The following is a 20,524-nucleotide window of genomic DNA, read 5'->3' as shown; positions in this document are numbered from 1 at the left end:
GGACAGAAAGGGAACCGCTATGAACTAAAGCAGCATGAAGAGCTAGGATAACGTGCACAAGACCACACATGCAGGCAGTGGCAGAGGTAAGAAGTCTTCATCTCAGAGCTTCACCACAAAATCACCATCCTAGATGCTTTTATAGGAGTGACAGCCACTGACTTGAGTAATAATGGAAAGGGGCAAGTCTTTCACTAGCTTCAATTGTAAGAGGAAAATGTTACACAAATACCATGGGCCATAGGAACTTGCCTTCCGATACCCTACAGAGTTGCACCTGGGATTACTCTCTTCACCTCCAGTCTTTATAATATAAACCTAAGCAGAAAAAACGTACCAGAGAAAGGCAAGGCAGAAGTTTTGGGGGCTGCTTTGGAAGCCATATCCCCTCGCACTTAGGAAGGGACCTGGCAAATGGCAGGACGGCGTACAGCCATGCCACACTTTGATCTAGTCCCTTCCTTTTAGGATCAGCACTGGGGAGAGTAATTTATTAGCAGTGACTGATCACTTAGCCTGCAGGCTCTTTGGGGCAGGGAACTGGGTTTTGCTGCAGCTGCACAGCGTTGGGTGCTGGTCCTGTGCACACTACTGCAGTGTAATAATGGGGGCTTGGTTTTCTTTGCATTCATTTGATGAGAATAGTCATCTCCGGACTTTTTACCTCTGGTGACAATGGGCAGGTTTCAAGTTTCTAAATAGATGATAAGATCAAACCTTGCTTGTTTGAAGCCAGAGGAAGAAACAATGCCCCCCTCCCTTGCTCCCTCCCCTCTCCCCCCACCCCTGCCTGCCTTGCTGCCTAGGTTTTTTCCCCTTTGATCTCCACATTTCATTGAAGCCAAGCCAGGGTCTTGCTCTGCTTTCCCATGGGAACAGGTCAGTTCTCCAAGCTGCAACAAAAGGAGCATGCTCTGCTGGATTTTCCCCTGGGTGTCTGTATCCTTATATAAACCCAGAGGAGTCTAAGCCTCTCCTCACCAGCCCAGGCTTTTGATTGCTCAGTGGTGCTGGGAGGGCTGCATGCGGATGTCAGACTGGGGCAGGGGCGTCACAACACCCTGTCATTGGATTACAAGAAAAGAAGGTTTAAGGGATTCATTCCCCCTGCCTCGGCCCCAGTCACCACTATCCCCAGCCCCTCGCCTCTCCAGACACCATGCTACTGGACAAATGGGCACTTACAGAGCTGTGACTCTGGAGACCTCAGCATCTTCCTGGATTCCTGCCAGATGGTTTTGCAGTCTTCCTGGAGCTTGTAAAACCTTTCCCTTCTCCAAGAGCCCGACTTCACTTTCAGCAGCTGGCTGCCTTTCAGGAGGAACTTCAGGTCGTTGTCATCTTGCAGGCCTGTGCAGAAAGGTACAGCAGTGTTAATGGGCCAATGAATGCATGTGTACATCATATTTTTTATCAAGCATGCACAGAAATGGAGCTGGCTCCGGGGTGGAAAGCAGAAGGCGACTAGCACAAATTAGAGACAAGGGGAAAACTAGATAGCAACACTGAGGCATACACCCCCAAAACAAACCTATGGGATATGATTCTTTGTATTTTAATTCCTTAAACTGCAGATTCCCATGCAGTTAACACACGATACTTAGCAGATCCCATGGCACAAGTCAGACTGGATTATCTTCTTCATAAGAGCTGTGCTAATGCTGTTCAGTTATTTTTAAAAATCCAGTGATTAGGATCTAATCCGAGGAAATAAAAGCCATCAGCAGTGCAGAAGAGGAAAGGGGATGCTGCAGTTCAGGCACTGAAATGGGACCCTGGAGATGTCGGGCCCTCCTCTGCTATATATTTTCTGCGTGACCTTGGGCAAACCAGCTCATGTCTCTGGGCCTGAGCTCCCTATCTGTAGAATGGGGATAACAGCATCGTCCTCCCCTACTCGGGGATTGTGAGGATGAAAACAATAAAGATAATGCCATTTGCAAATGCAGTGGTAATAGAAGAGCCATATAAGCATCTGGAACAGATTCTCTCTTGCTCTTTGTTGCATATTCAACACAGTGGGACCTCATCCTGTGGAGTGGTGACTGAAAGGAAGAGCTGAGCTACGGAGTCACTACTGCCAGCCCCAAAAGATCAAAGTCCATGAGCTGGATGCCCAAATGTTAATAGTCATTTGAATCAGTGGCTCCAGAGGTGACAGGCGTTCTCAGCCTAAGCCCCAATATTTATACGCATTTAGGTACCAAAAGAGACAAGGTTCAAAACTGAGAGTTGAGCCCCTCGGCAGTTTTGAAAGGCCCACTAGGCAGCTATCTGCACCTTTGGGCACGTGACAAATCTGTCACCTGACATTTAGATCAATTCAAGTTAATCCTTTAGGGAAAACTATGATGGAAGATTAGGAATGAAATCGGTGGGTATGGGGACAGGAACAGGAGTTGATGACAACATCCCGGGTTTCGAGCCATTGCACGTATCAGTGTAAAGACACCAGGCACGTTCACAGCTGGACACCACTTAATTCCCTGGCGCGACTTAAGCGGGTCTGTATTGAGTGGAATTTTTGCTAATATTGTCTTGATTAAGCAGCAATCATTAACATTTGCAGGTCTGTGGGACACTTCCTACTAGTAAGTACAATGCAGTGCAATGAAAGAGGTAGTGGAAAAGAATAGCTCGTGGCCATTCCAGGGAGATGATTCAAACCAGGTACAAGGAATTCGAGGTGTCTGCGCTTTGTAATAGCAATTGCATTGCTGTGCAGAATTCCTCAGCACCACTGACTTCATGCTTTAGAGGTACAGCGCTCTTCTGGGAAGAGTCTTGTAACAAGCCATGCCGATGCCATTTCAGGCCTGTGAACAATCACAGCTAAGTAAACTATTTGCCTGCAGCCCAAGCGCTGCAAACCTGCTGTGGCACATCAGCAGCACCCGACAAGTCACACAGGAAACCAAACTAGGCCTCACCGGGACTGAAGACTAACAACATCCTCTTTTGAGTTGGAAAGTGTCTTTAAGCCGCAGCTTGTGCAGGAAGGGGTGAAGGAAGGAAAAGCTGATCAACAGAGTCATCGAATCATACAAAATGAGGGTTGAAGGGACCTCAGGGGGTCCCATCTAGTCCAACCCCCTGCTCCAAGCAGGATCAGCCCCAACTACATCATCCCAGCCAAGGCTTTGTCTAGCCAGGTCTTAAAAACCTCCAAGGATGGAGATTGCACCATAACGTGTTCCAGTCAGTGTTGCCAACCCCAAGCGTTCGAGCTTCAAAAGCCAGGCTCCCAAACTGGAGGGCAGGTGTGTTAGAGCACAGCCAGGGGACAGACCTGCAGTGCAGCATGGTTGCAAGATTTGGCAGAGGCAGCTGAACTGCACTGTGGTTGATCAGACCAACATTGTGAGCTGCCAAGCACAGTCTGAAGTCTCCATAATGAACAGGGATATGAAATGGCTATAGCATTGTCCCAGTGAGGATCCTGCAGCCCTTTACATGCATTTGTCATTCACCCTTGCAGCGCTCTGTGAAATGGGGGAGCCCCATCCGTCTCACTTCTCACACAGGGACACTGAGACCTGGAGTGGTGAACATACAACTTCCTCAAGGAGGTTACAGGGACGGGGGGATGCAGGCTTGATGCACCCACCTTCCCTAGCCTTGATCCCAAAACACCATTGCTCGGGGATCTCCTGCAGAGCATGTACAGGGACAGGTTCCTCGCTCAGCCAACAACTGCTTGCTCAGCTGTCTCCTGGACTTTCTTATCAACACACGCAGCTCAGCACAGGCTTTCCTTCGAAGAAGCCAAGAAGTTGGCCTGGGCCATGAGGCTGGCTAAGGAGTCAAAGGCGAGGGTTCACGCAGGAAGGGAAAGAAGAAGATGGACACTCTCACAAGGTTATCAAGGTCTCTCTCTCTTTCCTTAGGGATAACCCAGCTATATCCGTAGTCACATATATCTCTGGGCTTTAAAAGGATCTACGTCCCTTTGGCAAGCAGGACTCATAGTAGAGATGATATCTTTTATTAGATGGCATCTAAGTCCCTTTGGATACTTATGACTGGCTCACTCTTCTCTGGGTAAAAGGCTGCTATTGCCCATCTTGTGTTTTATAGTGATTAGCATGTTTGCTCAGGGTGTAACCATCCTCTTCAGCCTACAGAGACTCAAATCCACATTACCTTCCTCCCAGAACAGTGCCTTCACCACCAGGATAGAGGTTAGGCTGAGTTGCAGCCAGAGAAGAGGAGAGAGAAAAGAGAAGCAAGCAAGGGGGAAGCTGCCTAAATCCTAGCAGTGCAGGCACTCCTTTGGGAAGGGGGAGGTGTGGGTCCCACTGCCTGCTGTCCACATAACTTATGACTCTGATGCAAAATGCATAAGCAGCCCTGGAAGCCAGGATCAGTACCCAGGGCTCTCTCTTCTCTGGGAAATGCCCCATCACAAGGTGACAGTCATGCTCCCCTCTGATTACTCTCCGCCCCATGAAGCTTGTAGTGCTTTCTGCACAGTGGCACAGCTCTGAAAGGAAGAATAGGTAGTCCTCCATGGCAGGGTGTAGGATTTTTAAAAGAGGGGTGCAGGACAGTGCATCACCAAATATAACACAGCACACATTTTCCTCCAGGTAAACTAGAAGCTTTACTAAATAAGCTAGGGCTCCAGGGCTGTATTATTCAGCAAAAACAAATAAAACTTTACTGGGCTGTGCATTCACTTGTTATCTCATAGTATGTATACAAAACAATCAACAGATGTTGTTTCATTAGTCCTGTTTTCATTAGAAATCAATGTACATCGCCTTCAGATTCATAAAACAAAATCCAGCCTTCTTGAGCATCTTGCCAGTGCATTCAGTGCTTCACCGAAAGTGGTTTCTACACCCGACTTAATGCTCACCTGTGTTATTTCTGCACCTGAGTTAATGTTTCTAGCTAAAGTTAAAATCAGTCTGCAGGGCTGTGAAACAGGAGATGCATTACCAAGAGCAGCTAAGAGACAGAAGAACAAAGGATAACTTGGTTCATGGAGCCATTAAAGACCATTAGAAAGGAGAGAAGATCATTAACACCCGTGAATCAGGTAGTTTATAATGAGCCGTGAAGTCGACTGACTCCCCTGCTGCTGCCTGAACGGAAACGCTGCTGCTGTTGCCAGTCACTTGGTTTTAAACTTTGGGTGTAGCAGAAATCAAACCCGCCAAGGAGGTAAGTAACTGCTGGTAGATATTCAGGTGTTTACAGGATCTCAGGTACCCAAGCAATTAGAGATAGCTTTTGTGGATCACACGCAAGGTACCTACATCCCTTTTTGGATATAGCCCTTATCCTTTTTTCTCCCCCTCCAAAATGGGGATAAGAGCACGTCCCTCTGGCAATAAGGCCCAGGTAAGTACCACCGATAACTACGGATGCTTATGCAACCATGCCCTGTTTATGGGAACTGCTTTCCAAATAACTCCTTTCCTAGCAAACCCCTAATCTCATGCTTTATTTTCCCACCAATCCCTACTGTTTTCTTTTCTTTTCTTTTTTTTTTTTTTGTCTGATACCCCTTTTGAGCAGATTTTTTTTTGTCTGATACCCCTTTTGAGCAACAGGATTTGCTCTGCACAGTTACTTTCTGTGCAACAAGAAGCCAGTTGTAGAAAAATGTCCTATAGGTGTAGAAGATTTTTGCTAGAGGAAACGAGTTATATAACAGATCTGCTTATAACCCATGTCATGTAAAGATCTGCAAATATCACGGAGTAACCTAAAGACACTTCTTGCCAGTCATATGATGATATGATGATATCGGGCAATGCAAGCGCACTGAGGCAAATTTCCACATACAATCCTAACCCTCTGCAAAACAGTTTGGAAAACACAATGAGCAGCCCTAGCAAACATGAAATACATGTTAAAGCAAAGACGATACTATGTTAGTTTATTTTGTAATACGTTCCTAAAATATGTTTTCAAAGTACAGTTAACACCCCCCTCACCTCCATCTCCAAAACACACACGAACCGTGTATTTTAAGGGGCTATTTCATGTTTTTGGTTTTGAATGATGGCTGTCTTGTTCAGTTGCAGCACAAAAAGCATTACAGAGTTGATGAACTATCAAAAGCAAATAATGGCCCTGACCTGGAAAGATTAGAGACAGTACAAACACCAGCGCTGCTACCCCAGTGCAATCACAGTGCCAGGCTGGCAGCATGTATCTCAGGAGCAGCATTGAAATGTCACCTTGTTTGCAACCCAGAACGTAAATTCATTCACGGTGACACCAGACATGTCTCTATTGTCTACAGACCCGCTGACAATCAACCAAAACCAAACAAACCAAACCACTGAGCATCAACCAAAAAAACCTTGTCTGAGCATCAACTTTACACTGTCCACATACAAACCTCTCTCCCTCCCCACTCATGCTTAGGACCTGGCCTGGGTTCAGCTGAAAAAGGCAAACATCGCTTTTGGGTAAAACATGAAGCCACCCTGTCGAAAAATGAAATTCCTCACACCTCGACCTGTCCTCTTCTGCCTGCTAATAAATAAATTAAAAAACCCAATGTGGACAAATGTATCTTTGATGTAAACCCACTGGGCAGCAACCAGGGATCAGTGAATAGCCAGATACAGAGATTAGGAAACTCTCTCTGGTTTTCCTGTCTTGTTTAATCAGTTGAATTCAGACCCTTCCATGTTACTTTAGCAATCATAATGTGAATAATCCACAATGCTGAAACCAGGGGGGAAGGCATGCTGTTCCCATAGAAAGCTCAGTAATATTTCTATGTGAGGGCGACAACTGATTTGGAAACAAACCCTCTTCTCCAAAAGACCCGGGCCTGAAAGTAGACATCTATCACATCTGGAGCATGGCGACAAAAAACAAAACCTCAGAGGTTTAAATACAGCTTGGGGGCTTGCTCAAAGCAGGTGGAGACAAACGTCTCTGCCGCTCCTGCAAACGAAGGGACCCACAAAACGCGGGCTGCCAGAACCCAGCGGTGCCAGGGACCTGGCTCTGCCCCATCCCTTACCCAGCCTGATGCCATTCAGCGTTGCCACTCGATTGCTCTGCTCCTGTAAGAAGTTTTCTTGGGATTTGCTGTACTTGGGCTGTCTCCGGATGCAGTTCATGGTCCAGCCTGCGTTACAGAGCGAGCCACCGGCTGAAAGGAGCCTTCTGGCGTCCCCTGCTCATCCAAGGTCTCCCGATGGACTTGTTGTTAAACAATGTCCCAAGGACTGGACGTGACAGCAGCGGGAGAGGGAGGAGGCGGAGGGAGGGCATGGAAGGGGCTGGCCGTGGGCGTGACACTGGGAAGTCTCGCCTCCCGGCTGCCTCAGCTGCAGCATTGCCTAGATTAGACGACACAGGGAAGCCTGCCAGCAGTTTCCAGGGTAAGGGAGGGCAAAGTTTCTCAGCAATTAAGTTTTTAATGGCTTCTGTGTCACTTCTTGGGGAAAAGGGGTTCCCAGCCATCCCTCCTACCTCCTATCCAATGCTCAGGCTTGCCCGGCTTAGCCTTATCACAAATGCACTGGATGCAAAGTTCAGCATGTTACAACCACCCTTTTTTGTGCAGCTCTGTTTGCTGCCGCCAGCTGCTAGCAGCTAGCAGGCCCTGTGGGTGAAGAGGAGCCAAGGCGCTGAACGAGCCCGCACGCTGATGTGTGGATGGCATTTATTATCGGCCGACAGCGCCCGTGCTAGTGGGACTCCGACGATGGAGGTTCAGCTCCCACCTCTGCCCCAGGCCACTCGGTCCATCTGTTCCCTGTCTGGAAACTGGAAATAATAATATGTGTCTGCTCTCAGCCTTGGTCTCTCTTGCCTGTTTCACCGGTGAGCCCTTTGGAAGAAGGCAGGATAGAAATGCACCTTATAGACTAATTTAGCAGTTCCCAAGCTGTGGTACAGGTACCACCAGTGGTACTCGGACAACCTGTCAGTGGTGCGCGTTAACAGATTTATTATAATTCCTTTATATGACAAAAATTGATGGGCAGTACTTAAGGTTGAATTGAAAAATCTGCTGGTGGTACTTGAGGTTGCATCGTTTTAAATTGGTGGTGCGCAATCAGAGTTTGGGAACCGCTGGACTAACTGCAGCTCCAGCAGTGTACCGACAGGGGAGCGGTAGGGGGCCATGGCCCCCGGGTGCAGGGCTGGCCCTCTCCCCCTGGGTCTGCAACTGGGGGCTGGGGGACCCTCCCCCACTCTGCAACTGGGGAGGGGGTGCAAACATAAGCATTGGCTGCTGAGCACCAGAGACCCTTGGTACAGCCCTGTGACAACTCCACCCTGCCTTCTGCCTAACACAGCAAACTGCTTTTCCCTTTTGCAGAAGGACTGTAGCTTTCTAGGGGCTTTTTAACCTAGCACAATGGGGTCTGGCTTTCTTCCCACGCTACTGTGTCGTAAGCAAGAAGACAAGCGGGCACGGAGCAGCATCTTGCTCTTGCCAGACCGTGGGATTCTGGGGCTACCTTCACGGTGAAGTCTCCGCTGCATTAGCCCCATCCTCTTTTCCTGTGTTGTGGAAGCAACAACCAGAGCACTACTGTAACCAGGGTCTTCTCTCCCTGGTTTTGGTCTTTCCACAATAAGCATAAGCCAGTTTTTGTGTTTACGAACCCCAAACTCCCAAGCTGCCGAGAAATGAGCTTCTCTAGCTTATGGGGAGGGGAGACTGGGGGGAGAGGGGCAGCAGGCAGCAGGGGCTGCTTTAACTAGAAACACGTTAGACACTGGGTTAGAATATTCTGACGGTAAAAAAAAAATACCCATTGAAAATCATATATGAAAGGGATGTGTTACCCTTTACAGGACAAAACACTAAGAAGCCATGATTTAGCAGGGTCAGGATGCCCAGTTCTCAGTGCTCTCCAATCTGTCGGCACTCACTCAAATAAAAACCTGCTTATTAATGACAGGGTGACAACCAAGATCAGGCCCCATGGAGCTTTGGTGCTGTCCAAAATGGAAAGAGGCAAGATTGAGGGGAAAGTAAAACGGCCGCACAGAAAATGCCACTTAGGGCCCCGCACAGCTTGTCAGGGGCAAGGCGAGGACCTGTCCTACCGAACCCCACTGCCTCTCTGTGGGGTGCGCTGAAATAGTCCAGACTGCACTTATCCCACCAGTTGTCACCGTTCAATTTGGAGAAGCTGGTGATGTGTGGGCTTTGCAGGCTTCTTTGCCAGGCTGCTCCCGGAAAAGCAAGTCAGGCATGGGAGACACCGTGAAGCAGGGGCAGGCAGTTATTTCAGGCGGAGGGCCTCGTACTGAGTTCTGACAAGCCATCGAGGGCTGCATGACAGGGGCAGATAAATATTGATTTTCTAAATATTTTAGGGGCTACTGCAGGCCAGATAAAATGGCCTGGCAAGCTGCATTTTGCCCACCCCTGTGTGTAGTCTGCTGCAGAGAGATGCAGCAAGGCTCTGGCAAAAGCCTGTTATCCACAGCCAGCACGTACCCAATGGCCTTGGCCTGGCACAATATGTGAGAGGTTAGGCAGGGTGCCAGGTCACCACTTCAGCATTTTTCTAAATTAAATGCAAAAGCCGCTACTTTTTCAAACTCAATCTCCTCTCCACTTCTCAGCCCTCTCTACTGCCGCTGGGCTCTGCACAAAAGTCAGCACTCGCACTTTGGCATAAAGCAGCTCAGTCCTTTGGTCAGCAAAAGGGTGTGATCAGGATCATTTGGCACTGAGGACTGCTCTCATCCATGTGGAGCTAGAGGATGAAGGAGGACCACTGACCAGTCTTGGACTGCAGTAAACAGGACCTGCTCGTATTTACCTGGCCCATGTGATTGTAAACCACAGCTAAGTAAATAGAGGAGAAGGAAAATGCTTCCTCTCACTAGGAAGTCATTGACCATTATAGTCAGGGCGTAAGTAGAGTTCAGAAGGAAATCTCCAACTTGTAAATAAAGCACTGGTCTTCTAATCCTTTGACAGATATGTAAGAGCCTGATCATGCAGTCTTTACTTAGGCAAGTCTCCCATTAGCAGTTATGTAATCTAGGGAGCAATCCTGCATTGGCCAGTAGATGGCCTGGGTGATCTAATAAATCATGTGGTGATTACACAATATGGATGATACTTGTAATTTAAACACATCAGTTGCATTAAACACGAAAGGCTGTGCTCTTCTTGGAAAGGCTGACAGTTTGCAGCTGGTCTCAGGCCCCATTTTAAACTTTGGAACATATCTGCTTAACTTTGGGCATGTCTACACATGCACATTTACTGTGTAGTAACTGGCATTTTTGAGCAGTACAGGCACGTGTCTGCATGTGCATGCCTGTGTTGCACAATAAATATGGCACCTTTGCTGACTTAAGCATAAATTTGATACTTGCATCATGCAGGTATCAAATTTATGCCTGATTAGTTACTGTGCAGTAATGCATGTGTAGATGACTAACTACACAGTAACATTGTGTGTGTGGACTGACTTGAGATTAATTTTAGTAGGAATAGGCTGGTGTTTACATGTATAGGTGTTAAAGTGCATTAACGCTGTGTATGGACTGACTTGGGACTAACTTTAGAACCAAGTCAGTCCACACAAAGCATTAATGCACTTTAATGCCTGCATGTGTAAATGCTGGCTTATTCCTACTAACTGTGCAGTAACTTACTGTGCAGTAAATTTAAGCCAGCATAGATGCACGTGTAGACATGCCCTTTCTTACCTAACTCTTTTTAAACAGGGCAGGTAGCTGGATTGCTAACAACTTCTCAGCCTATCATAGATCTTCCAGACTGTTTCAAGTAAAGCGCTATCCCCTGCGTGCTGAAGTGTGCACAAACTTTCCAGAACGCTATGGGTCATTTAAAGCAGGCAGGTCTCCAGAACAGCAGTGTTTAAAGCTATGCTTTGCTTTGGGGCTTTGGAGACAGGAAACTCCTTTTTGTTTTAAAACAAAGGTGAAGGTCACGTGCGAGAAAGCCCTGCTTTGGGAAACAACAGATCTGATTTCCTTATGGCAGGGGGAGGGGAGAAGAGTGCAGGGAGTGGGAGTCATAAAAACTGATGTCATATTTTATAATGGACGCATAAATCTTCCGGGGTGTTAGGCAAGACATTACAAGTTGCATGCTATTATCTAATGACACTGCATGTTACATGATACCGTGCCACGTTCCAGGGGTTCCACCGCTGGACAGAAGGAAATGATTCCCTTACCCTTACTCACACTGCGTAAGGCACCCGATCCAAATCCTGTAAACACTCAAACTTGCAACTTCACCCATATGAGCAGTCTCATTGAAACTAGTGGGACTAGTCACGTGAGTAAAGCTAGTCATGTACGCAAATGTTTGCAGCCCTGGCACCTTACAGAGCGACTCACTGATTTCAATCAGGTTATTACAGAGGAAGGTAATAATTAGTTTGAAAAGCGTTGTAGAATCTGGTCTGTATGTTAACAAAATAATTAGCCACAGGGATCCTTTGGAACGACAAGGGGTATATAATAATAATTATCCTTAGCTGCTCACATCTTCAAAGCATTTTTGAAATACGAAGTAGTTCACCTTCACTCTTTCACTCTTATGAAAAAGCTAGTCAGGAAGCACTACCATAATGTTACAGATGAGAAACCAGATAGCTTTTGAGCAATTTTTGTGGCAAAGACTGCCTTTGTGGACTTTCTATTAATACAGCACCTAGCACAGTGCTGCTCGGAGCTAGGCATTTCTGTAATGCAAATAACAGTAGAGAAGTTAACTGATTTGTTCAACCATACGTCAATTCATACTCGGGACGCCTGTCTTCCAATCCCAGGCTCACATCACTAAAGCATGCTACCGCTCATTACCTAAGTGACACAAGCCACTGCACTGTGACTAGTAATGACTCCAGTGGTTATATAAGATATGCCTGTCAGGAACTTCCTGCTGATTTTAATGAGAAATTTTCCCAAAAGTCACATATGCCTCCACATCTGTCACAGAAAAAAATATCCACCTTGCTTAAATGACACGTTCCTTTTAAGAAACTCAGTAATTTTTCTTCTCCTCTCCTGCGCTCCTACACTCAATGCCAGACTTCTTTATGAAATGGCAGTAGCGTCGGGCTCAGGTAGTATTCCCCATACATTTCATTTCATTACAGCAGGCAAAAGTATAGAGTGCTATTAATCTCCAGAGTTATAAGCTTGGTGCACCTTCCCAGCTCTGCGCTGTTGGGAAATGAACCTGGCCCACGCCAACATTAAATACTGACTGTTCTCTTCAGAAACAAACTGTACAACAGTGAATAGAAACTGTTATGTTTCCCCTGGTACTTTCCTGACTCTCTAATGTTACCTGTGAAGTACTCAAATGACAAGGTGAACAGGCAAAGATAAAGTGCTTCCCCCACCCCTCCTCTCGGTGGGGTCTGGACTTCAGAGTCAGAGGAACGTGCCTACTGCAGCGGGTGCCCGGGGACCTGGAGAAGACCACACACAAGGGCAAACAGAGGCATGCGACTCAGAAAAAAATGCGGAGAAGATCCCAAGCTGCCCAAATGATGATCCAGAACAGCGTTTAAAATAGGCTCCCCATGAAGGAGCAAGTGTACAGTACATATTATTTTGATAATCATACCATCCGGGTTCGATGGTATGATTATCAAAATCATATATACTGTATACTTGCTCCTTCATGGGACCTAAACCAGTATAAATCTAGGATCCAACCCAAGAAGTGAAAAAATAGAGGAATTAAATCCTCTCCCATCTCCTCCAAAATCCCATCAGGTGACAGGGGTGTAGGTTGTAGCCATGTTGGCCCAAGGACATAGCCAGACAACGCTCTTTGGGTGAATCAGATATCTTTTATTAGACCAACTTACATAGCTGGAAAAAATCATGTCACCCATCAGGTGACATTCACCTCTCATCAGATCCTGACACTTTTACTTGCTTGGAATAGCACTTACTCTCTGAATAGCCCTACCAATATGAGCTTCCACAGCATAGGATACTTCTTAGGCCTCTTTGCCCTGCCAGAAAGTGTCATTTCACTGAGGATCATGCCCAGGGTGAGGGGGTTTATGAGAATCTGACCCCAAATGCAGATGGTGGGATGTAACGGCTACAGAGAAGCATTTGTTGAAGGGAAGGAGAGCCTTGTGAGGGGCTGCTCTCAGCTTTCACTGCCCTGCTTTTCCCTTGAGGGTGTTTCCTTTCACAGTTTATCTTGGTATGCATCGGGCAGGGGTGCCAAGACGCCTGGGCTACTCAGACCACTCTGAGGGAGATCAGTTTGCCAGCTGGAGGGAAGGGGGAAATGTCTGCAATGCACGTGTTGTGGCAATGTGCATGTTACAGCCACTCCTGCTTGGAAGGCATGTCTGCACCGGGCCTTGGCCCTCCCGGGCAAGGAAGGACTGGAGCAAGCCCTGCCCACCAGCCCCTTTTCACACACTCCACATTCAATAATAGTGAGGAAGGCCCATGATGATGGTGAAAACAGTCACAGCTCAGCCAAGCCTACACATAAAATCTTCGTGACCTGTGCATCTTGCACAAAAATGCTAGGTAGCAGCTGGGACCATACAAAATTGAGCAACCCCAGGTGGCTTTATTCTCTGTGCTAGGTTATATTAAATTAAGGATATTGTTAACAGAGACCTTGCACATTCATCACATGCATGTATCTAAGAAAGCCAAAGAAAAGGCTGAGCTAGGGAAGGCAAGGAAACTACATATGCATTTCAACTGAACTAGCAACTAAAGAAGACAAAAGACTAAATAAGCATCTCAAGAGAAACCTGTCAAAGGTACAGGAAAGATGTTTTGTGTGTGACTTGCTCACATTTCTCAAAACAGGCATTCAATGTCTAAGGTGTTACAAATCTCTCAACCATTCAATGTATGTCTGGAGGTTTGTAAATAGAGCATCACTGGTACAAGCTATTGCAAATTTTCCCCATTGATAGACCAATACCCAAACAGGTCCAGTCACCAATGCCTCTAGGTACCTGTTTGACCACTTAAAGCCCATCACAGTTAATTGCTAAGTTAATCAGTAGCTATGGAAAAACACAAGTCTTCATACCTGGACAAATCCAAAAACAGGAGCCAGGCCATTTAACGATTGTAATACGATGGTCACCCTTTTTCTCCCTGTTTTGTTCGGCCTCTAATCGGCCAGCTATCAAGGAAAATGCTTTGAAGCTATACGATTAAACAGTATAAGAACTAAGCAAATTTGCCGGCAAGGTGTGCACTCCAGGAGAAATAGAGATCACTGAGATCACAGAGAGGGGAGACAGGGGACTTTAATTCCCCTCCCTGCCCCACCTTTGCCTCAGGTACTGCCTGGGCCGGCTCTGGCCACACTCCCCGCCATGCAAGCAGCAAGGGGGTGGAAAGCTGCACAGATGCAGGCTGGAGTCCCATGTGGATGGGAGAGGGGGGCCATGGGGGTTTCATCCCCCTCCTTCCTCCTGAGCCTGCTGGCCTGCGCCCCCTGCCCCCTCCACTCCAGCAGGGAAAAGTCTGGCAGGGGCTGCTCGGCCCCCACCAGGCAGACCGGGCGGTGCCAGCCAGGTTTCCCACCCCCACCCCCTTGTCAACCAGTCTCATTGCTCTGGCTAGAAAGCAGAGAAGTGGGGCCAGCCCTGATCTGCTGGAGCAGAGAGCACAGCACAGCCCAGGGCTGCAGAGCATGCTGGGATGCTGGGGGACTATGATTTAACTTGAACCAGGAAGGGGTCTGGGACAGAAGTTTCAGAAACCAGTTTGACCCAAATCAGTTAAGTCCGATACTATATTCAACCAGGTTTATCTTAAACCAGTTTCGGCCATTTTGAAACTGGTTTGTGTGCATTAAGTTTCTGTTCTGTTACAGGGTTAAACCAGTTTCTGATCACTTAACCCAGTTTATGTGTAACTTCTGTCCCTATATTTCCTATTGCCTGTCCCCCACTCCCCCTCGCTGCAGCCAGCTCTTTGAGTAGGGCGCACATGGGGCAGCGCTGGCTGGCTTCCTGCAGCAGCGCTCCTGGGCCAGCTGCCTGACATCTGGGTGAGGACAGAGAAACCCTGGTGGGCTCCTCGGTAAGCTGGCGTACCACCTCCCCCCATCCCTCTGCAAGAGTCCCAGCCACATCTCATGCTCCTCAATTTGCTCTTCCACCTACACCCTTTTCTGCTGCACCCTTCCCATCAATGCCCCCTCTCCCGGCCCTTGTCATCCCATTCGGCCTGTCCCCTCTTAACCAAATCCCACCAATAAAGACACTGAACTAAGGCAGCGGCATGTCATGCACTGAGGATCACAGCTCCTTTTGCTATCTTGGACATACCTTTCCCTTGCTCTTTGTCTGCTCCCTCCACTTACAGCCTAATCCCTTGGGGCACAGACTGTTCACGCTCTGTTCATATAGCCCCTAATAAAACAGAGTGCAGATCTCAGTTTCTGGGCTCTCACATAATAAAAGCAAGAATAAAATGCCAGTGGCCTCCATCTACACGGCTCTGCTGCTCGAGCTGTCCCCTGAGGAGTTGCGCAGGGGGTGACTAAAGAAGGGGATGTGAACATAGGTGCTGAGGCTACTTCCCAGTTGTTTGCTTGTGCTTGCATGTGATATGAAACAAGTTCCACCTTGTGGTAAAGCTGGGAATGGGCACAGACTCATTGCAAAAGGCAGGGCAGAGTGCACCTTACAGACAAGCTCCTTCAGAGAGCTCTGAACTTTCAAGTATGCCACAGCCTATTTCATCGGGTGCTATGAATTTCCCATTGCAGGTTTGTTTAGAACAGGGGTGTCAAACTCACCTCTTCCTGAATGAGTGGCACGGTACTGATCCATAAGCCCAATCAGGGTCCACGCACTGACCCTCCCACCTCTCCCTGCTGTATGCTAGATCCAGCGCCCACTCAGGACCTGTTCCAGCCAATCCTGGGTGCATGCTGCATGCGGTGCCTGCCCCAGCTGGCTCAGGACACGCGCTACATGTGGCACCCACCAAGGTGCTGCATTCAGCATGGGCCCCAGAGCAAGAACCACATGGGGTGCAGTCCTGGCCCAGCAAGGACAAGCTCCATGTGTAGCTCAGATCCTGGGCCAGCCAAACTGGGTGCTGCGTACAATGTGGTCCTGGACTGGCCAAAACGGGCACGCGCTGCAGCCCAGGCCCTGTGCATCAGGCCATTCCTTCATACACCACATGGATCAACTGAGTCCCAGGAGCAGCACCAGGGAGTGGATAAGGGGACTCCATGGGCCACATCCAGCCCGCTGGCCATACCTTTGATGTCCCTGGCTTAGACCAGTGGTTCTCCAACTTCTTGGGTCTCCTACCTGATTTTTAATGTGTTGCAAATTTGGGGTACCCCCATGATTCCAGATTCAGATAACAAAAAGTAAGACTTTTTGTCACTATGACTACAGTGTAACCCTCTAACAACATGACACAATAGAGTTATTCTTTGTTTTCCTTTTTCTTCCTTGACCTCCATTTATCTTATAGCTTCATAGTTTCATAGTTGTTAGGGTCAGAAAGGATCTCAGTAGATCGAGTCCAGCCCCCTGCCCTGGGCAGGAAAGAGCACCGGGGTCAGATGACTCCAGCCAGGTGCATGTCCAGTTTCCTCTTTCCCTTTCCCCCTCTCCCATCTGCTTTCCCATTCCTTTTTCTTGCATACCCTCTAAAAGTTCATTGCATAACCCCGGGGGTTTGCATAACCCAGTTTGAGATACATTGTGGGTTAGACAGATTTTTCTTGCCTATTCAGCTCATCCTGTTAGCAGGTAGCACTGGGGCAGCCAATTATTTCAGGTGGAGGGCCACTTAACAAGTTCTGGGGAGCTGCTGAGGGCCGCATGAGTAGTCCCACCCCTTGACATTTGCCCCGCCCACTTGTCGCCATCTTGGGACCAGAAGTCCCACCCCTAACCCCTGGTGTTTGCCACCAGAAGTCCTTCCCCTTTGCCCCCCAGAAATACTCCTTTGGGGGGGTTGCCATCTTAGAACCACAAAAAACCCAAATCATACACTAAAAGTCAAACACCTACTATAACATATTTTAATTTTATTACAAAAAATGTTTTTATCGTGATTTGTGTTTGCTGTAGTGTAGACAGAGGTGATTGCATAATAACTCAACAATAATTTCTTAATCTTGTATTTTGTGGGCGGGGTGTAGGGTGGGATGTGAGTCTGGGGGGGTGTAGTGTGGGTGTGTGGGTATGCATAGTGTGTGTAGTGTGGGTGTGTATGGTGGGGTGTGAGGGGGTGGATGTGGGTGTGTGGGCAGGGGGTGGGGCATGTGTGTGTCGGGGGCATAGGCTTGTGTATATGTGGGGGGTTGCGGGGGCACAGTGTGGGTGTGCGGGAGGTTGGAGGGTATAGGGACACCCCCCCGTGTGTGTAGATGCACCCTTCCCACAGGGGAAGGCACCTGGGGCTTTCCTCCCCTGCAGTGCAGCCCCCGTGGGAAAGGCCGCCGGCTCCAGCACTGAGGGCTTCCCTCCCTGCTGGGCGAGTGCAGGGGCTGCGCACGAGTGCTGGGCAGCGCCAGCGATACAGGCGGCCTGCTGGAGGCTGTGCCCCTCGCTGCAACGTGCAGCAGTGGCCAGAGCTGCACCTCGCCTGCACCCTAGGCGCCCCACCTGCTGCTGCTGCCACCGCCTGCCGGCGCTGCACACCACGGGAGGAGTGGTCACTCTCCCTTGCACCCACATGCTACCCACCCCAGCTCCGCACTGCTGCCACCCCCTTTCCCCCGGGCGTGGGCTCCGTGCTGCCCCCAGCCCCAGCCCCACGCTCCGTGCTCCTGCCCAGCTGCAGCCAGGGCCCCGCTGCACCTGGGTGGGAGCGAGCAGGAGACCAGGGAAGCAGAGCAGGTCCTGGGAGCTGCAGCAGCAGCTACGCACAGAAATTGCACATTGGCCAGCCAAGCCCTTCCACCCTCGAGGGTGGGAGTCAGGCAATAGGGTATGTTTTGGGGGCTGCATGTACATGTGGGTGCCTCACTCTCATCCTTGTGAGCAGAAGGGCTGGGTGGGACATAGGGTTGCCAACCCTCCAGGACTGCCCTGGAGTCTCCAGGAATTTAATATACATCTCCAGGAGACTGCTGAGAGTCACCTGGGAGACAAATGATACGGCATTCATTAAAATAAATATTAAATGTTGAATCTGCTTTAATGCAGTAGTCCAGTGGGTTTTTAAAATGTAATTGTAATGTGCATTCGCCTTCCTGATGTAAAGTCAACACACTGTAATCCATAACTGATATCCCTAGCACGTAGGTATGTTTGTATTGTATGTCGTGGGCACGCTGGTGTTCTGGACACGTCCTGGAATAGATTCAAACAGAGATGGCAGCACTAGCGGGGCATAATTTGCTGGAGGGCCCCGTGGGCCAGAAGAAAGGGCTTGGTGGGCCAAATCTGGCCCGCAGGCCATATTTTCCCCGCCCCCAAGCTAACATGTGGCTTAGGGGTGTTAGTGCTGATAGATGTGTCCTATGATGGAGACCTGCTCACGTATTCTCCGTACACCCCTGCAAAATCATTTCATTGTTTTCATTCAGATCCATCTCTAGCGCTCTCCTTCGCTGGGATGCATGCAAACTTGACAGCAGCTAGTATCTGAGCCCACCCTTCAGCATCCTGATAAAGCTGTCTCCTCGTACTGCACCACGGAGTTTCTGTGTCCATTGGTTGGCTCTTGTCTTATATTTATCTTTGGGGAAGGCACCATCTGTTCGTCCTGTGTTCATACAGCCTCTAACATAAAGGTGCTCCCAGAGCTCCTGGACACTACTGCCCTACCAATATGTGAAGATGAGGATGTTTTCCTCCAGATCAGATTTAGAGCAGGGCTGCAGTTCAAAACTTCAGGGTAAAGCTGGAAAATGTTTGCCTGCCTTTGGATTTTAACGCCAACTTGAAACGTAGCCTTTGTTCTCAGAAGGATTCAGAAATCTTTCGGTGGATTTGGGACAAGGGTTTCCATGTACGCCTGGGATCTATGCGTGGCTTTGGCTGGGAGTTATGTGAAACTGCAGTTTTGACTGAAGTTCAGCTGAATCAGGAAATGAAAACCAGACCTCAGGATACCGACTCCCCCATCATTGTGCACAGTCAAGTTCAGCTTCAAGCCGAATGCACACAAATAAACCTACCCGTGAAATGCCTTACTTGCTGGTGCAGTACCTGGGGTGAGAAGGGAAGGGGGGATGTCGTGTCAGGACAACAGGATGCTCCTCTAGTAAAAATGACAAGGTGTCAACAGTCACCAGTGCACAGCGACAATGTTGCATTCAACCCACTCGCTGGGAAAATATTGTTGACACATTTCTAGACATATTACACTGATAATCTATTTACAGTGAGAGCAGTAGTCAAAAGCAAGTCTCATGGGCTCTTTCTAAAACTGCTCGTAACCTTTCCCAGCAAGCCCCTTTGGCACTGAGATGTTATCTGCAATCCAAAAATAAATTCTCATTGCCATTAAGCGTTAGATTAAAACTGTTCAGATATATTTTAACTCTAAGAAAGCATGACAAAACCTCTATTTTCCCCCTGTGCTCTAGCAATGTCAAGCATGACTTGTCTTTTGTTGATCTCATTGAGTCTCTAAAAGCACTGAAACTGGAAGAAAAGTTTTGAAGCCAGCGATCTGGTAAGGAAACATTAGCATTTCTCCACTCTCCGGTGTGCGTTTTTAAAAATAGGTCCGTTAACTTGTAGAATTACAAAAAGGTGGGAAAGTAGACTGGCCTGGCACACAAGGGAATGTATTTTGGCAAATCTCTTTTTCTGACTAAGCCAGAGAGAAGAAAAAGAAAAGAAAATTAATCCTCCCGATTAACTATAGATGTTACTAGAGGCAGGCAAAGAGGATGATGTGCCTGTGCCAAGCTTTGCAGGCTCAGACCGTTTCACTCTACGGTGGGTTTGACTGAATGCGAGTAAGAAGAGAAGGATTTGGCCCCACAGTAAGATCCAAAAAATGTCAGATGACATCATGTTGACGGCAGCATTTAGGATAGATAGGCTGGCATTTCTTTAAGAGCATTTCCTCTGTGGCTCCTGCGCTACCACGGGTGACACGATCGTGTCACAATCACTTCGACAAGGACCTTTTCCTCGGGCCCAGCATCCTTGACTGCTCTGCCTCCCAGACCTGACATTTATGTGCAGAAACCTCAGCTCCTCATCCTGGGCGCCCATGCCCTTCTTGGACTCATCTCTTCCTCTGCTCCCATTCCCTCTCACCGCCGATTCTCTTCCTTTTTTTGCTTCCTCCTGCTCCCCGTTGTCTCTCTTCCCTTCCTTCTCCTGCTCCTTTGCATGCAGCAGCATCCCAGTCTACCAGGTACCCTCCTTCCCCCGCTTTGGGTTCCTCATTCAAACCCATTTCGCACAAGCATCCATCCTGCCGCTCCCTCCACACCCTGTCCTGCCTGAATTGTTGTCCCATTTATTTTTGTCCAGTTGCGGCCCTGATCCTGGACCTGATCCATCACTGCTGATACTACTGCTCAGCACCCCTCTGGAAGGTAGTGATGTATGGGTTTCTAGTCTAATACTCTTCATTT

General features: G+C 48.3%; 1 protein-coding gene across 3 annotated transcripts in view; it reads right to left on the bottom strand.

Moving 5' to 3' along the window:
- PLCD1 (phospholipase C delta 1) overlaps nucleotides 1-20,524 on the bottom strand; it is a 75,858-nt gene that overhangs the window by 52,500 nt on the left and 2,834 nt on the right. Inside the window, exons 1-2 of one of the 3 annotated variants that reach the window (XM_090047802.1) lie at nucleotides 6,995-7,194; nucleotides 1,186-1,350 (exon numbers count right to left, since the gene is read on the bottom strand). In XM_090047802.1, coding sequence (XP_089903928.1) covers nucleotides 1,186-1,350; nucleotides 6,995-7,094 — 265 coding nt within the window. In that variant the 5' untranslated portion in view covers nucleotides 7,095-7,194. Of the gene's footprint in view, nucleotides 1-1,185; nucleotides 1,351-6,994; nucleotides 7,195-20,524 lie in introns of those variants that run through there. The other 2 variants (XM_090047800.1, XM_090047801.1) reach the window with 2 other exon arrangements.

The sequence above is a fragment of the Crocodylus siamensis genome, chromosome 5 (assembly GCF_052110815.1).
Source record: "Crocodylus siamensis isolate JL-2025a chromosome 5, ASM5211081v1, whole genome shotgun sequence".
NCBI classification, from domain to species: Eukaryota; Metazoa; Chordata; order Crocodylia; family Crocodylidae; genus Crocodylus; species Crocodylus siamensis.
This window is presented reverse-complemented; position numbering and strand designations above follow the sequence as displayed.